Source organism: Pyrus communis, chromosome 12 (genome assembly GCF_963583255.1).
Source record: "Pyrus communis chromosome 12, drPyrComm1.1, whole genome shotgun sequence".
NCBI lineage: Eukaryota > Viridiplantae > Streptophyta > Magnoliopsida > Rosales > Rosaceae > Pyrus > Pyrus communis.
Window position 1 is genome coordinate 25,363,378 of NC_084814.1, and position 16,834 is coordinate 25,380,211.

The 16,834-nt window shown below is 38.5% G+C and overlaps 4 protein-coding genes across 4 annotated transcripts; 2 read left to right on the top strand and 2 right to left on the bottom strand.

Moving 5' to 3' along the window:
- The first annotated feature begins 2,475 nt into the window (after nucleotides 1-2,475).
- LOC137711457 (tubulin beta-4 chain-like) lies at nucleotides 2,476-4,839 on the top strand. The gene is made up of 3 exons (XM_068450700.1): nucleotides 2,476-2,931; nucleotides 3,588-3,857; nucleotides 3,989-4,839. Exons 1-3 carry the CDS (start codon nucleotides 2,538-2,540, stop codon nucleotides 4,672-4,674), a joined length of 1,350 nt encoding a protein of 449 aa, XP_068306801.1. The 5' UTR covers nucleotides 2,476-2,537; the 3' UTR covers nucleotides 4,675-4,839.
- Nucleotides 4,840-5,482: 643 nt separating this feature from the next.
- LOC137710251 (putative fasciclin-like arabinogalactan protein 20) lies at nucleotides 5,483-6,181 on the bottom strand. Its single transcript, XM_068449180.1, has one exon. It carries the CDS (start codon nucleotides 6,179-6,181, stop codon nucleotides 5,483-5,485), a length of 699 nt encoding a protein of 232 aa, XP_068305281.1.
- Nucleotides 6,182-7,281: 1,100 nt separating this feature from the next.
- LOC137710437 (uncharacterized) lies at nucleotides 7,282-9,759 on the top strand. Its single transcript, XM_068449455.1, has 6 exons — nucleotides 7,282-7,811; nucleotides 8,142-8,383; nucleotides 8,515-8,637; nucleotides 8,746-9,045; nucleotides 9,204-9,345; nucleotides 9,476-9,759. The coding sequence occupies exons 1-6, from the start codon at nucleotides 7,355-7,357 to the stop codon at nucleotides 9,655-9,657; spliced, it is 1,446 nt and encodes a 481-aa protein (XP_068305556.1). The 5' UTR covers nucleotides 7,282-7,354; the 3' UTR covers nucleotides 9,658-9,759.
- Nucleotides 9,719-13,482, bottom strand: LOC137710436 (phosphoethanolamine N-methyltransferase 1-like). Its single transcript, XM_068449454.1, has 11 exons — nucleotides 13,235-13,482; nucleotides 13,024-13,139; nucleotides 12,259-12,396; nucleotides 12,023-12,160; nucleotides 11,776-11,919; nucleotides 11,231-11,341; nucleotides 11,005-11,146; nucleotides 10,634-10,914; nucleotides 10,391-10,552; nucleotides 10,153-10,281; nucleotides 9,719-10,056 (listed from the first exon to the last, which is right to left on the bottom strand). Exons 1-11 carry the CDS (start codon nucleotides 13,251-13,253, stop codon nucleotides 9,958-9,960), a joined length of 1,479 nt encoding a protein of 492 aa, XP_068305555.1. The 5' UTR covers nucleotides 13,254-13,482; the 3' UTR covers nucleotides 9,719-9,957.
- Nucleotides 13,483-16,834: the final 3,352 nt, after the last annotated feature.

Here is a 16,834-nt window from a genome sequence, read left to right on the forward strand (position 1 = left end):
CTTTGTTTTAGGAGGATTTAATTTTTCGTAGGTTAAATAAAAAGCTTGGCCGGCCCTATTGATAGCATGAACTTTCTCTCCGTGCGTTCTTGAAGAGAGGAAATTGGCCAAGCGTAGAGATTTTTAAACTTTTTCCATTCAAGGTGTTTTCGATCTTTTATTATTTCAATGAAGAACTTTATGATTTTTATTATGAATATGCATAACTAATTTTCTTTTGCTAGGGTGAGGCCACGAGCGTTAGCAAGAATATGTAGTTTTTCTTCAATTTTCTTATGATTATATGCATGCAGGTTTTCGAGTTATTAATCACCCGTTTAAACTATCTAATTGTCTTAATGCTTGAGCACCATTAGGATGTTTAGAAAAGTAATTTGATGCAATTTTGGTCGGAGGTCGGTCCCTGAAATTGATGAAGGCTTCTTGTGATTAATATGTGCAAGTTCACTTAAGATGAATACCACGTCTTAAGGGTTGCCTGGGCTTTCAAAAGGTTTCACAAAACTTCATGAGTCATGCATGTTTAAATTTGATCTGAATACCACAGACGGATTGCAAGTTTGATATATGCTCTATGTTGGGAGTCCAAGTAGGCATATATTAGGAAAACCTAACCTTTGAAATATGCATGTGTAGTTCATAAGTAATTGGGAAAACTATATAGGATCATTAAGGTGACAGCGTAACCCTAATGCTTTCTTAATTTGATTTCTACAAAATTGTTTCCTCTTTCTTCATCTTTAATATTGCAGATTAGTTTCTTTTATTAGTTAAATTCGGTTTATTAAATTAGGTCATAAAAATCAACCATCTTAAATTTCTGTTTTACAATAATTAATGAATTGGATTTGCTTCGAATTATTTAATAATCCCTATGGAGAACGACCTTGCGAGATCTGTTTATACTCTGATAACCTTGTCATTCTTACAAGTTTTATAGGAGTTTTTAACCCTTTTGCGTGTGTGGTAAAATCTCTATCACCCACGTACAAGCTCAAATTATTTGGCTATAGCCTTGGTTAGGTGGTATCCTCTTCTAAATAGGCTTTAGATATGATGCCTTTATTCATTGCAATTACTCCAAAATTTGAGAGTGCAAAATGTAATTTACCTTAAGAACAATCACGGTTGCAAATTTTATGCACCACACTAATCAAATGCATATGAGAAAGAAACGTAGACTAATCAGTAAATTAATAAGATGCTAATTACTTATTGTGGTTCAGTACTCCATAATGAAATCTCATAACTTGAACCGTTCATTTTAGAGTTTTTACTGGAATCCATGCAAATTTAGCTAAAGTCGAAAATCTTTTAGACCTTCGATTGTGGTTGTGAATATATTCATTGTTTATCGTAAATGTTGCGTTCAATTGGTTATTTGACGATAACAAATAGACGTTTGGATCTTGAGATACATTATCAAGTAGTCGTAAAAGAGTTATTTGGGCAAGTTAGATAGAGCAAGAGTTAGCGTTTGAGCTCTAATTTATATATATCATAGTGAAAGAGATATGTTATTGACACTCTTAACATGTATACCTATGTGCAATTTCTTCTTTCTTTTTTTCAAAGGGAGACGTACAATGTAATTTTTCTGGACTTTTCGAAGAACAAAAATTGAAAAAAGAGATGGAAGAACAAGGAGCCTTGCCCCGCTATAATGGATTTGACCCAAATATGTTGTAGGAGGCCCATTTGGTCACATACTATAAAGCCCAAACCCAAGTGCTGATTAAGTCAAAGTCAAAGTCAACGTCAAAGGTGCCTATGAACATGAAACAACAGCAACGCCATTGTAGGTGACAATGTGATGGAAATTGTGTGCAATTATCTACAAAGAAAAGCATAAAATTTGCCTTCGTAAAATAAGAAAAATTAGATCAATCGATAGTGGTACATATTTTCACTTAGTTAGAAAAGAATTGAATACATGAATAGCGAAGTGTCGAGAAATTATATGCATTTATAATGAGTTTAATTATTTACGATGATTAGATTATTGTGACATAGTTTCTTTGATATTGTGAGTGTATTTTAAAATATTTTGTAAAAATTAAGAAAATGATGTATAAATAAAAACAAATATTTCATGGATGTTGAAAGAAGAGCAATAAGTCCCGCTGAAAAACAAATTAAAAATAAACATGTGTCCATTTATAATTAAAGACTTATAAATTTCAACAAGAATTACCACTCTTCTTTCATCAGCTAAACATTATTCAATAAAAACATGGCCCTGTTAAGCCGGCGATACTGATTGAATCATCTACACATGGCAACTATTCACGTCCCATAACTAACCACCCACCCCCACCACCTCCCATCGGACGGACACTCTCAACCGTCCAGATCAGACTGCCTACTCTTCATCACCCATCTCCCCACCGCTAGATCATCCTCCCTCCCTCCGTATAAATAACCCCTACCCTTCCCTCCAAAATAATAGCCCTTCCTTTCAAGAAAACAGTCACCGGTAGTTTTATACATATATATTTTACGGATCTTCACCGTTTTACCCCTACACATTGGCGAAAATGAGAGAGATTCTGCACATCCAGGGAGGGCAATGTGGGAACCAAATAGGAGCCAAGTTCTGGGAGGTTGTGTGCGACGAGCACGGCATAGACCCCACCGGGCAGTACACCGGTAACACCGACATTCAGTTGGAGAGGGTGAATGTTTATTACAACGAGGCCAGCGGCGGCCGTTACGTACCTCGCGCGGTGCTCATGGACCTCGAGCCAGGCACTATGGACAGCATCCGCGCAGGGCCTTATGGCCAGATTTTCCGACCGGATAACTTTGTTTTTGGCCAGTCCGGGGCCGGAAACAATTGGGCTAAAGGGCATTACACGGAAGGCGCTGAGCTCATTGATTCGGTGCTCGATGTTGTTAGGAAAGAGGCTGAGAACTGTGATTGCTTGCAAGGTAAGAATGTATAGTTTTTATTTATTTATTTATCTAATTTTCTTTCATCATCACAAAATATAATTGGCATGATTTGATTGTGTTTTTATCATAAATAATTTCTACACATTGTATTATACATCCCAATGGACATCAGATTGTCGATATGTCATCTATAATGTGTAAGTATCATTATTGTTAGTACATTTTCGACAATATTAACTACACGTATATTCAATCATGCATATAGAATTTGTGTTGTATAACCTAAATAATATTTAGGGTTGGGGACGAATTCCAGGGTCGTATTCCACATAGCACGTCTTGGGTTCAATTCCTGACGCTGGTGAATCATACGAAGAAGGCCAAGAAGAGGCTGAAATGCTTTTGTGAGACTTCATGACCCCCGAAAGAGTGGACTGCTGTGGCGAAACTACCAGTTGGTCCTCTTTTTAGGAATAAAAAAAAATAGTAATTGATATCACAACAAAAATTTTGTAATATTTTAGATTATACAAACATCTCGTTTTGCAGGGCTAAATTTTGGCCAAGCATAACGTGTACAAATTCAAGGACAATCTTTTTCATAAATCATAGATATACTATCAGAGATTGGACAAAATTTTCAGATGCTACAACTTCATGTCATTAATAATTTAGACCTTTACTTGATTCAGGATTTCAAGTATGTCACTCACTTGGAGGCGGAACCGGTTCTGGAATGGGAACTCTCCTCATTTCAAAGGTAAGAGAAGAATTTCCGGACCGAATGATGCTCACCTTCTCTGTCTTTCCATCTCCGAAGGTTTCAGACACCGTCGTGGAGCCTTACAATGCCACACTTTCCGTTCACCAACTGGTTGAGAATGGAGATGAATGTATGGTCCTCGACAATGAAGCCCTCTACGATATATGCTTCAGGACTCTTAAGCTCACCACCCCAAGCTGTGAGTTGAATCCACATATTTGAAACCCTAACATGCAAATCATCCTTAATTCTAAAGCGTAAAATGTTGATTGACTTTATCTTGATAAATATTTTGGCATCACACAAAATATTTACTTTTGTGTGTTCCAGTTGGGGATTTGAATCATCTGATTTCGGGAACTATGAGCGGAGTTACTTGTTGTCTACGCTTCCCTGGACAATTGAACTCGGATCTGCGAAAGCTAGCCGTGAATTTAATCCCATTCCCTCGACTACACTTCTTCATGGTGGGATTTGCACCTCTGACATCTCGAGGATCGCAGCAGTACTGCGCATTATCCGTCCCCGAACTGACACAACAAATGTGGGATGCAAAGAATATGATGTGCGCAGCAGATCCGCGCCATGGGCGTTACCTCACAGCATCAGCGATGTTTCGAGGCAAAATGAGCACGAAAGAAGTTGACGAACAGATGATGAATGTGCAGAACAAGAACTCCTCCTACTTCGTTGAGTGGATTCCAAACAATGTCAAGTCCAGCGTTTGTGACATTCCGCCGCAAGGTCTTATAATGTCTTCGACATTTATTGGAAATTCGACTTCTATACAAGAGATGTTTCGAAGAGTGAGCGAGCAGTTCACGGCAATGTTTAGGAGGAAGGCCTTTTTGCACTGGTATACCGGAGAGGGAATGGATGAGATGGAGTTTACGGAAGCGGAGAGTAACATGAACGATCTTGTTGCGGAATACCAACAGTACCAAGATGCCACGGTTGACGAAGATGGCGATTACGCCGAAGAGGAAGAAGGGATGGGAGGTGGAGAAGAACTCTGAAGGTGTTTGATTTGACGAGTTTGCTGTTTCGTGTGATGCAAGCAATAATTAACGTTATAATTAAGGTGTTCATTTTTGCAAACATAATCTACGAGTACTGAAATATTGTGTTTGTATGCGAATTTAGTAAATTTAGTTTTCCTTCATAAGTGAAGCCCTTGCTTGTATTAACAGTAGTGCAGAGAAGCACAGAAATGCAGAAAGAGAATAAGAGAGAGAGAAAGTAATTGATTACATTGATACTGAATTAATCTTTACAACTATGAGAATACAGTTTATATAGCCATCATGACTAACTTGCAGCCTAAGCTATTTAATGAACTAATTTTGGTAACAACTCTAACAACCTTTGGATATTGTCAACATCCCCCCTCAATCTCAACTGGGATTGCCCAGTTAGAGATTGAAGCAAACCATCCAGCAATCAACTTCTTACAATCACAGAAATCAAGAAACACAACCTTCCTCGGCAATCGGCCTTCAATGAAGAAAGGGAACAAGAATTGCACTCCGGCAATCGGCCTTAATGGAGTTGCACACAATAACAACAAAATTTTTTTTTTTTTTTTTTTTTTTCAAGAACGTTACTCCGGCTATCGGCCTTTAAGGAATAACACACAATCTCCGGCTATCGGCCTTATGGAGGAAACAAAATGCATTCAACACTCTTGGCAATCGGCCTTTTTCGAGTGCACAAATTTGAACAAATCTGAAGTATACGGCTATCGGCCTTGACACTTCCAAAATTCCCAAGAAAATTCTCACTGAGACGTTATCACAAACAGTTGATATGCTGGAAAGAAAATTATTAATCTAAGACAAAACCTGAGAACTTGAACCTTGAAACCCAGAACACACTGTCCTTACTCCGAATCACTTGTTCCGGTTTCTTTGTTTCCTCTGTTCTCTCTGGCACATCAAGAACTTGCACCACAAGCCACCCATTGTGATAAACTTCCAGCAAGGTAACCGACACGCCATTAAGCATCAAGACGTCATTGGACCGGGTGATATTGATCGAAAACCCCACGAGATTAGTCCTCAGAACCGTCCCATCATTCAAGCTCATCAAATCGGTCCACAAAAGCCTGCAGGGCACCACGTGGCGATGGAAGATGGAGGAGTACTCGCTCAAGTTTCCGACCCGGTTCTTAAGAACTTGGTCAAACGGAGAAACCGCAGTCAGCATCGTCTGGAACTTGAAGAAAGAACCATGAAATTGCAGCTCAAGAAACGATGCCATGACAGAGCACCCTTTGGATTTCAGCGCGGCGGAAGCGTCGTTGAAGGGGACTTTACCGTCTCTGAGCTCCATCCTCTGATCTGGGTTCTCCTTGGGGGCCAAGCAACCGAGGTTCTTGGGGGTGTAGCTTCGAATCGGACCCGAAATCTGAAAGTACGGATCCAAGAACCTGTTGATTCCAAAAATGATCAGCGACCCATCGTCGAAAATTGGGGAAGCAGTGACGCTAACGTTGTTGAGCGAGAAGTGATAGTCTGACGGCATAGTGGTGACGGTGAGAGTGCGGTCGAAGAGTAAAGCTGCGATCTTGGCGCCGAAAGGGAGGGACTTTAGGGATCGGCGAGAGAAATGGAGGGGGAGGAAAATTTGCAGTGAAACCCAGATGAAATCAAAGAAAACCTATGCGAAATCTCAGAGAAGTTTACATAGAAAGAAAGGAAGAAAGAGCTCTGGTATTACGAATAAGGAGATACGCGGAAACGAAAGACAGTAATGAAGAAAGATAGAAGAGGAATCGACCACCAAGATCCATAGCGTGAGCTTGGTGGCTCTGATACCATATTAACAGTAGTGCAGAGAAGCACAGAAATGCAGAAAGAGAATAAGAGAGAGGGAGAAAGTAATTGATTACATTGATACTGAATTAATCTTTACAACTATGAGAATACAGTTTATATAGCCATCATGACTAACTTGCAGCCTAAGCTATTTAATGAACTAATTTTGGTAACAACTCTAACAACCTTTGGATATTGTCAACAGCTTGTAATAAGCTTTTTGCTTCTAGGATAAAATTATACATATGCATCACCTTAATATTTATATCATGCAGATATGTATACGATTACTTGGTGAAAAATCGAGTGCAGCGATGTTCTAGGATTTATACAGCCGACTTCACTTAGTGGGATTAGACTTCATTGTTATTTGTAGATATGTATATGATTACATGCACCAAGCATTCTTTTTTTAGCCATCTTTCTGAGACCTCTTACAACATTGAAAAGAGAAATATTACTAGACCAGAAGTAAATTTGTACTCTCTAGCCTGATTCTTAGTATGTAATTTTGCTATTTCACAGAAAAATGAATTCGAATTCGAATTCAAATACAAAAAGGCATACATATTGATGTAGCCGACCGACCTTATGTTTTCCCTTTTGAAATGAATTATTGCAAAGCAACAATAATAATTTGGTTTCACAAACATGAAGACTTAATTTGGACCACCTTCCACCACAAATCAAAATCCCATGTGCCACACGTTTGGAAATTTCCTCATTGGTAGAAATATCGTTCTTTGAAAAGTCAGTTAAATTATAAATTTCTGAAAACTTAAATTTAAGCTACAAAACAGGTGAAAAAACTGAATACTTGAATTAATTTAAGCCATTAAAAAGGAGAGAGAGGGATTGGGTTTTAGTTGAGTACTCATACATGGCATGCCAATCATCAACAATATGGAGAACAAAAGCTGAATCTGCTTCCAAAATTTCAAGCTGCTTTAACAACAGCTCCTCCATGCTCCTCTTCTCCTCCGCCATTCGCAACAAAAGCCGCCGTTTCCTCACTTGTTCGTTAGACCCCATCTCCACTTCATCAACAACATCTTCTTCTTCAGCCTCACAGAAAGCTAGTTGCAAGAACATAACAAACAGAAAGTCTCTTGAAGTACAAAGAACCAAGGATGGGGCTTCCTCGGTTTTGCATGGCGATGAGCGTAGGCAATCCGATAAGAAGATTAAGAAGAGCAAGAAGGATGAGACTAAGAATGGCGAAAGTATGGGATCGAAATCTGGATCAAGAAAGTGGCCATCGTCATGGCAGAAGGTTTTCTTCGCATCCAAGAAGTTTAGGAGTATTATGCTGCTCAATTTCATCACAATTGTATATGGTATGTCTTTTTTCCCTTAAGCAATTTACCTTGCCTTATTACAAGACATGGGAAGCAACTTTACGTACTAATTTGTTAACCAATCCGAGACTAAAAACCTAAATTTCAAGCTCTAAATGATGATTCTACACCATAAAACAAATGACAAAGAATAAATTTGATCGAAGTTGAAAAAATAAGTAGAAGTGTGATTTTCTCAAAGCGTTGGATCTTTAAACAAAAGAAAGAAATGAAGTCCTGCGCAGATAGAAACTGATTATTTGTCACATTTGGTATGTTAAGGGTTCTGAAGTCACAAATTTCTAAGGTGTGTGCTGATTCAAACTGCAGCAAGTGACATTCCAGTTATTAAAGAAGTTGAAGCTTTCATGGATCCAGCAGCTTTCTCAGCGGTACGATTTGTCATGTCAGCCATCCCATTTCTTCCATTTGTGTTTCGATCGCGAGGTGATGTCCAGACTCGCAATTCAGGCATGGAGTTGGGGTTCTGGATCAGTCTAGGATACCTTCTTGAGGCACTTGGTTTGCTTACATCTGATGCTGGTCGTGCATCATTTATTTCTCTGTTCACAGTAGGTTCAAAATTTTCATGAACTTCCTATTAGCTACGGTTTTTCTGTCATTAATACCATTGTACCTGGCAAAAGCCACAAATAGTCTGTCCATCAGTACGTTTTTTGTAAAATCCTGCTATGTCGAACAGGTTATCACGGTACCTTTGCTTGATGGCATGCTTGGAGCAACCATACCTACTCGTACCTGGTTCGGAGTCCTCATGTCTGCTCTCGGGATTGCTATGCTCGAATGCAGCGGATCACCTCCGAATGTAAGCGTGACATGGTTAAGTTCTTGATGCTTTAGTGTTCGTAATGTTGTAGAAAAGCGCTGTGATGATGTAACACATTATTCACGGTTCCTACTTGCCTTTTCTCAGGTTGGAGATCTTTTGAACTTCTTGAGTGCAATATTTTTCGGAATTCACATGCTTCGAACTGAACAGATTTCCAGAAGCACAAAGAAAGAAAACTTCTTAGCAATTCTTGGATTTGAGGTTTGTGTTGTTGCTATGTTATCAACAATTTGGGTTTTCATCGGAGGGTGGTTTGATGGTACCAACTATTCCAACCAATCCCCATGGACATGGACAGAGCTGTGGGACTGGCTTGTTGTATTTCCATGGATACCAGCAATTTATACCGGTGCATTTTCAACCGGATTATGCTTATGGATTGAGGTAGGGTTCCTTTGGTCACACTCAACTCGTTCCACAAACTGAATTTAAGCACACGATTAGGAAGCTGTGGTGTCCTTTCTTGTATCACCAATTGCTCAATACTTTCTAGGGGTTGTTTTACAAAAGTTCCTTACAAAAAAAAATGTTCATCACCGCAGATTGCAGCGATGTGTGATGTTTCAGCAACAGAAACAGCCATAATTTACGGGATGGAACCACTCTGGGGTGCTGGTTTTGCTTGGTTTCTGCTTGGTGAAAGATGGGGTATGCTTGGATGGTTAGGCGCTGCTCTTGTTCTTGGTAAGTACTTTCTTCGTCTTGCTGTTCTGATTTGTTACGTTTATACACCTTATACTTCGTATCCACTTGATCAAAACAAACAGGGAGTACGACAGACCTATAGAATTGATTCAGCTTCATGTTATTTCAGGTGGAAGCTTACTGGTGCAGATTTTCGGGTCCTCATCCCCCAGAGAATTTACGGTGGCTGAAGATGGTAATGAGAAAGGTGATCTCCAACGAGTTCCAGTCGAGCATAAATTTCAAAACGGACTCTCTACTTCACCGGTTGTTGTCAGATCCGAAAAGAATGTCACAGATTTCTTCAAGTGATCTCACCTATTTCTTTCTCCGTCTGTATATACGTACAAGTTTGAAAGTAGCGAACAGAAACTTATCAACGATTCTTATTATAACAACTGAAGAATTACAAACTCCAATTCCATTACATAGCGGCAAAAGTTCAAAGACATCACGCCACACTTTTATCATATTGAAATACATACTAAATCACGAGCAATGTTCATCCAAGATACGTCACACCAACGACAACAGAAAATACTAAATCACAAGCAATGTTCATCCAAAATACGTAGTTTAATAAAACTCTGGATATGAAGATTATTAGAAGGATCAATTCTTCTTGGCAATGAACAGGCCCCACTTCTGCTCGCCGGAATCAACCCTGATCAGCTTTGCCTTCCATCCACCAACGATGTCATCATAATCCTCCTGTTTATTTTGTCAATCACAAAGAATCAGAAGAATGAATGGATACAGTATTCAATATATCAATGCGAAAAACATAGATACGAGGAAGAAACGCACTTGAGAAAAGTCCTGGACGAATGAATCCTTATCCTTCTCAACAGCAGCCAGTTCCCGCTCCAAAACTGCTTTGAACTGATCAGTACGATCCTCAGCAATGACCTCATCAAAGCCAGCATCCTTGAGCATCTGAGATCGGTATGAATATACAAGTATAATTTTATGTCAAGGAAATACGAATAAATGATTTTGAAAGACGAGCTGGTAAAAGCAATCAGACATAAAATTACAAGCTTACTTGACCATAAGCTTTTACATCATGGAGATCGTATCCTCTTTGCTTAATATAGTCAGCAAAGTTTTCCAATGGAGTTCCAGCACACCTACAGTAATCACTGATGAGAACTTTGCCGCCTGGCTTCAACCACTTGTAGAAGGATCGGAACAATGCAGGCTTGTCCTGTAAGTGAAAGTTTCGCGAAACATGAAAAATTAGTATAAAGTAGCTGAAAGAGCATGATTCCCATAGAGAAATGCTTACTTGAATGTGTAAAATGGTGTCGCGACTGTATATCACATCAAAGGTATTGTCAGGATAAGTCTTTTTTGTGCAATCAGCAACTTCAAACTCAACAGCGCATTTGAGTCCAATGGATTGTTCGAGAGCAAAAGAAATCATATTCACAGAGAGGTCAATTCCAATAACCTCAACATCAAAGTTTGAGGCCATATAGAAGTCACCTCCCCCAATGCCACAGTCTACATCGAGAACTTTCTGGCCAGGCTTGAGATCCAACTTTGCCACAAATTCTTTAGTAGTTTCTGCTCAAAAGAGAAGGGTTCACTCACATCAGACATGTTAGGACAATCAATCAGAGAACAGAAGATATAGAAGCTGCCAGCAGTTGTTACCGATCCCTCCTGTGCTCACGAAACCTCGCCCAAAGACACGCTCATATCGTAGTATGCCAGTATTTTTATACTGAACATTATCTAAGAACTGCTGGAACCCTCTATCATTTTCTGAAGGGACTTTCTGCCATAACCAGCAGATCTGTAGTAACCAATAATGTTGTAAGTCAGCTAGTTGAACAATAAGAAAGGAAAACTACTGAATAAACTTCTACTAGTTTTATACCTGATTTTGATTCCTTTTGTTCCGAACATAAGCTCCAATACATTTGCAACTAACGAGAGAGAGTTCAAAGAAATTCCCGGAATCATCACGCATGTGGCAGTCTTTGAAAACCTGCAGTACAATGTAATGTCTGCTGAATTATTACTTTGCACACAAGCACAAAAATGGAAGAACTATATACTTTCTATACAATGCCATTGGTCATGCGAAACTTCAGTCAAGAGAAACCACCAGCAAGTATTTATATTCTATTTTTTCGAACTCCATCTCTCGTAACAGTTTTCAGGTTCTAATTAGAATGCCGGCACACAACTCTAAACAAGTAAACCTCTGTCAACCATTGATTTCTATCACAATTTACTTTATTGAAAAGAGCCGGAATTAGAACATTCCTCTTAGCGCGAATGCAAATATATTATTGCACAAATCGATTAATTTCAAGAAACTACAATGAACTGAGACTAATGGCAATCTCTTCATGATTTAGTGAACAAAATGGAGCAGCTCCATAGAACATCTTAAACAAAGTAGTTAAGAAGGCAAACCTTGGTATAAAATCTTGGTTCCCTGTAATGGGTTGGGTTGGATTTTCGTTTGGAGTCTCCAGATTGGTGGAAACAAGATTCTCTGAAAAAGATATATCCACCGACCTTCAACCATCCCATCATCCTTTCCACCAAATTCTCTACCTGCAGTGTCAAAAAATTTCGATTAGATTTCAGAACAAAATGACAAACAAGTAACCTCTACCACAATCCTTAAACCACATAAAACAGAATCAGTGCAAATTACCTCCTTATCTGACAGATACATAAGAAGCCAATTTGAGAATACCAAATCCACCGAGTTTTCAGAAATCTTCAGATCAGGTGATGTCACATCAGCGCACATGAACTTGACGTTCTTATGGTGTCCATTAATGCTTTCATTCTGAAAGTAGTATATCAAAGATTTAAAATTAAAAAAAAACGGATAGAAGTCCCACGTTCATTCTGTAATGCGGACCGAAAAATTGAGCATGGCGTTACCTTCTTTATCACACTGTCAATGAAGTCCAATGCGAAAAGCTGACCCGCCTTTTCAGCTAATTCTCCAGTGAAACGACCAATCCCAGCTCCGAGTTCTACAACCGATTTGCCCTCATAGGGAGGGAGCAACGAAAGCACCTAATAAGATCCAGTTAAATCAAGCCCCGAATACGCAATGGTGACTATGTTGAAAACCTTATGTCAAACACACCAGAAAAACACAAATTATTGACAAGGGAAGGTCTTTTATCAGGTTCACATCAAAAAAGCGAAAAACTGAGAGTGCATATAACCCATCAAAACATCGACGCCGCATAAACAACATGAAAGCTGAAACATCAAACAAAAATGTTCCTAATGTCAAAATGCATTCTCAAAAGCTCGGTCCTTACTGGTCACCACATTTGGAGGAAAGTATTAAACTTTGGAGCTTCTTGCTTACAAATAAAAAAGTGGGTGTCAAGTGAATTGAAGATCATTTAGCGTCTGCATTGTAGCAATGGGAACTGATCCATTCGAAATTTCGTTAACGTTTCATGCCTCGAATAATCAGGGTCTGTTATATTCATCAAAGAGTTCTTTCTCAAATCGGTCTTTCGGTCCAAAATCAACTCCGATTTCACCTTAAGTTTTGGTTTTTCCAATAGTTCCACAGTCCAAACAGGTTTTTGTAAAGGTCAATACCTCGCCAATTGAGCAGCATTGTCGTTTTTAATATACATTACAGATTTAGAGCTATACATGCATATATAGATATAGATATACCTCAGGCCGTTCTTCCTTGTCGAGATCAGAGGCCTTGGAGTCGAGCATCATGGCCTCAACGGTCAAATCGGCGGAGTGCTCCACCCAGTAGTTCTTCTGCACCTCCCGCTCTTCCCCTGCAATCACAATTCAAAACTCAGAGATCCGAATCGAACACACAAGAATTAATAAATAAAAAAACAACGAAAATGGCACCGTCAGAGATTCATACCATTAGCAAAAGCAGCCATTGTTGACAGAAATGGCGATCGAGAGAGCTGAGAATTCGAATTCGAACGAGAGCGAGTGAAATGAGGAGAGGAAGAAGACCGGGGCTAAGCTCCCTCAACTGCAATGCGTGATCTCGAAAAGCTCCTGGATCTTCGGTTGTTCGCTCTGCCTCGCTGCTGCATATATATATGCGCGTATATCTAGAGAGAGAAAGAGGAGAGAGAGAGAGAGAGATGAGAAGGAGTCGGTAGTGTGAGAGTTTGTTTCAGCTGGCCCTGAGACGGAGGCATTTTATAGCAAAAACATGGAGCCTGGGCATTTTGGTAATTTACTATCGGCTCGATTGTTTGGCTGTGAACTTTCCACTGGAAGAAGGGCATACATCAGCCGTTCGTTTTCAGCGGGGTCCACCACGTGGATCTCGACGATTTCTGTATAGGCTAAATTTAGTCCAGGTATTATTAATCGTAATGGCTAAATTTAGGAAGTTTCCTAGTGTTGCGGTTCAAGAATGACGGTTTAATTTTGTTAACTTTTTAAAAATGTAAAGATAAATTGGACTTTTTGGTGGTGTGAATTAGAATGTGGTCTTTATACAATAATATGGAACTTTTTCTTCTATTAATATCCCACATTTTCATTTTCTTGCATGAATTTTCTCTTTTACCCTTATTCGAACTAAATTGAGATGGACAAAATAAAAACACATCCATACCCCCTATTCAACATGTCGGCAGCCAACCATCACAAAAAATCTAGGTCAAACAACCAACACCATACCCTCTCTATCTCTTTCTTTCTCTCTAACGGGATGGGCGAGTTAGGGTGTTGGATGACAAACTTCCACACCAGAGACGGGTTGAATGGTGCTGACTGACAACTTTCGCAACAGAGGTGATGGGGTTGAAGGGTTATCCAGTTGGATAAGTTGAGGTGATGTGTTGTTACCAACGGCATGGGCATTGTCGGTTGTGCCGATGTCGATGATGGAGGCATTTGAAGATAGGTGGCTGTCTTATTGGGGCTTGTTTGCCATTAACTTCTTTATGGGTTGGGGGTGTCTTCAGAAAAATGAGGGACAAAGTTGAAATTTTCGAGGAATCTTTTGGATGTGGGGTGTTTTCATAAAATGTGGGGTAACAATAAAACAACCCAACTTCATTAAACAAATCGTGCTTTAGTTTGGACAATAATTTATATCAACATTTCGGTGCATTATTTTATCCATTCACTTAACAAGTATTATGTTTTCTTTAAAGTTGTGTTATTTACACATTTATTTTTACTTACCATAAACTCTTTATTAATTTTTATTTTTCAATTTATTCAATCTGTTGATTGAAAATTAAAAATAAATGAAAAGTAAAAAGAAGCACTATCTTTTCTTTATGTACAAAAGAATTGTCGGATTTGCAGCTTCGAGTTGTGAGTGAACTTTTGATTAGTGATTTGAATCATTTGAGGGTCCACTAGTATCAACAAGTAGATTCTTATTTGACTTCGCATTCCTTTCCATCTAATCCATTTAGTTCGAGATCCGAACCGTTGAAATTTGATTAAACGGTTACAGTTATTATCACTTTTATAGAGATCTCCTATTTGTAACTGTTAAATCAAATTTCAACAGTCCGTACTCTTTCATTATTTGACAATTATTCATCTGTCCTAGTCGATAACAAGTGGATGTGGGGTTGGTAAAGTTGCCTTATTGCATTAGAAATTCAAGGAGCACACTTTGATTCATCATTACTTGCTCTATACGTGTTGGCTTGACAATTTGCATAATCCGTTAATCCGGCTTGAAATGATACAAAAATAACAAGTTTCAAGTCAACATATTAATGAGTTGGGGGTCATCTGATAAGATATTATTTGTCAAATTTAGGCATTAGGCATCACAGTTTCTTGCATGACCATTAACCCGACATTAAACAACACAATCTAACGTCTGTTAATGGATTGAATTGTTATAAGATCTACCTGTTAAGATAACGAATTTGACACGACACAGTTCATTAAGACGACAAATATGTCACGAAAACAATAAAAACACGATAAACACGACCCATTTGTCAAGCTTACTGCATGTCTTCTAAGTCTCACACTAAATTTTTATCGTCATAAAATCTCATGCCTGTGTGTGTATAAATAAATATATAATGGCCAAGTGAAGGAAGAGTCTGCATAAACATTATGAATAAAAGGAAATTATAGTTGTTTGAAAAAAAAAGAAAAAAAAAGAAGAGGAAATGACAGATCCAAGGTATGTTTTATACTCTTTTTTAGGGTTCACTATCCAATATCGCATCATATTATAAATATGTTTTGGGAGAGGAGATATGAACGCAAAAACGTCAACCATCCTATCATATGCATTGCTATCGATCACTCATTTTATGAATCTAATATGGCAGTTGACACATAGGTTGAAATGATCATCATAATCTTATTTGGTTCTCAAAGTTTTCTAGTGATGTTAAAATGTAAATGAACTATGATTATGTGATTGTAAAGGTCTCTAGACGATGATCGTTGTAATTGTAGCTTGTTAAAATAAAGATACAAATATGTTTTGCGCAAGGGTGGCTTAAACGTAGAAGGTTCAACCAACATTATGATGAGTAATACCATACTTAACCAATATTTTATGTAAGTATACTTAAATAATTGAGAAAATTAAAGCAATGATCTCTAAACTTGTTATATTGCAGAGTGATAATTCTTTTTTCTAACTCCGTTAGAACTTTCATCCAAAACGAAGGGGTTTAAAGAGGCAAAAATGGACGAAGGTTCTAACGAAGTTAGTTAAAAAGATAATTGTTACACATTATAACAAATTCACGGACAAACATTCACGAAATTTTAATGGAAAAGCCAAAATTCTAATTTAGCTAAAGTTGAAAGACTACTGTTCCGATTACTAAATAATTTAAGGTGGTAACTCAGTAACTTACGTAGATATTTGATTCCGATTGATACTACACATGTGGTATATATGCAGTCGACGTAGGTGGAAGGTGATGGTATATTTGATTTAGTTGTCACGTGCTTCGTCAACAATTGACAGGTCATCATAAAGACATATATACCCTCAGGTAACCAAGTACGCTGCATAGTGGGAGGCTCATAACAGACTTTACATTGCATGGGTTACACCGCCGACAAATTTCACGGGATCGTTTATCTTATTTCTCATCGGAAAGTACAAAGGCACACCAAACAATGGCAATTTGTCGTCTTGCGTACAGTGGTATGATCCTTGCACGTGCAGTTTGGTCATTTGAATCTGGGAGATGCAGAAATTGTCATTGGGAATGCATGCATGGGGTGGTTTCACCTAACTTCTGATCAGCTCCAAGCCTCCAATGCTGTATGTTTAGCTTAATCAGTGCTTAGTGAGAGATGAAGCTTAATAAGGGTGATTACAATGTCCTAATAAGAATGCACAAGTGATGAGGGTAGACGGATGCTGAACGAGATTGCTTTGGTATAAAAATTGCTGCTAGAAGTGTTTCATTAGAAACATGTTGAAGCATTTTGAAGGAGGTTTTGCTTTTTGAATAAGCATACGATAGGACAGGTGCTTTTTTAGAAAACGTTT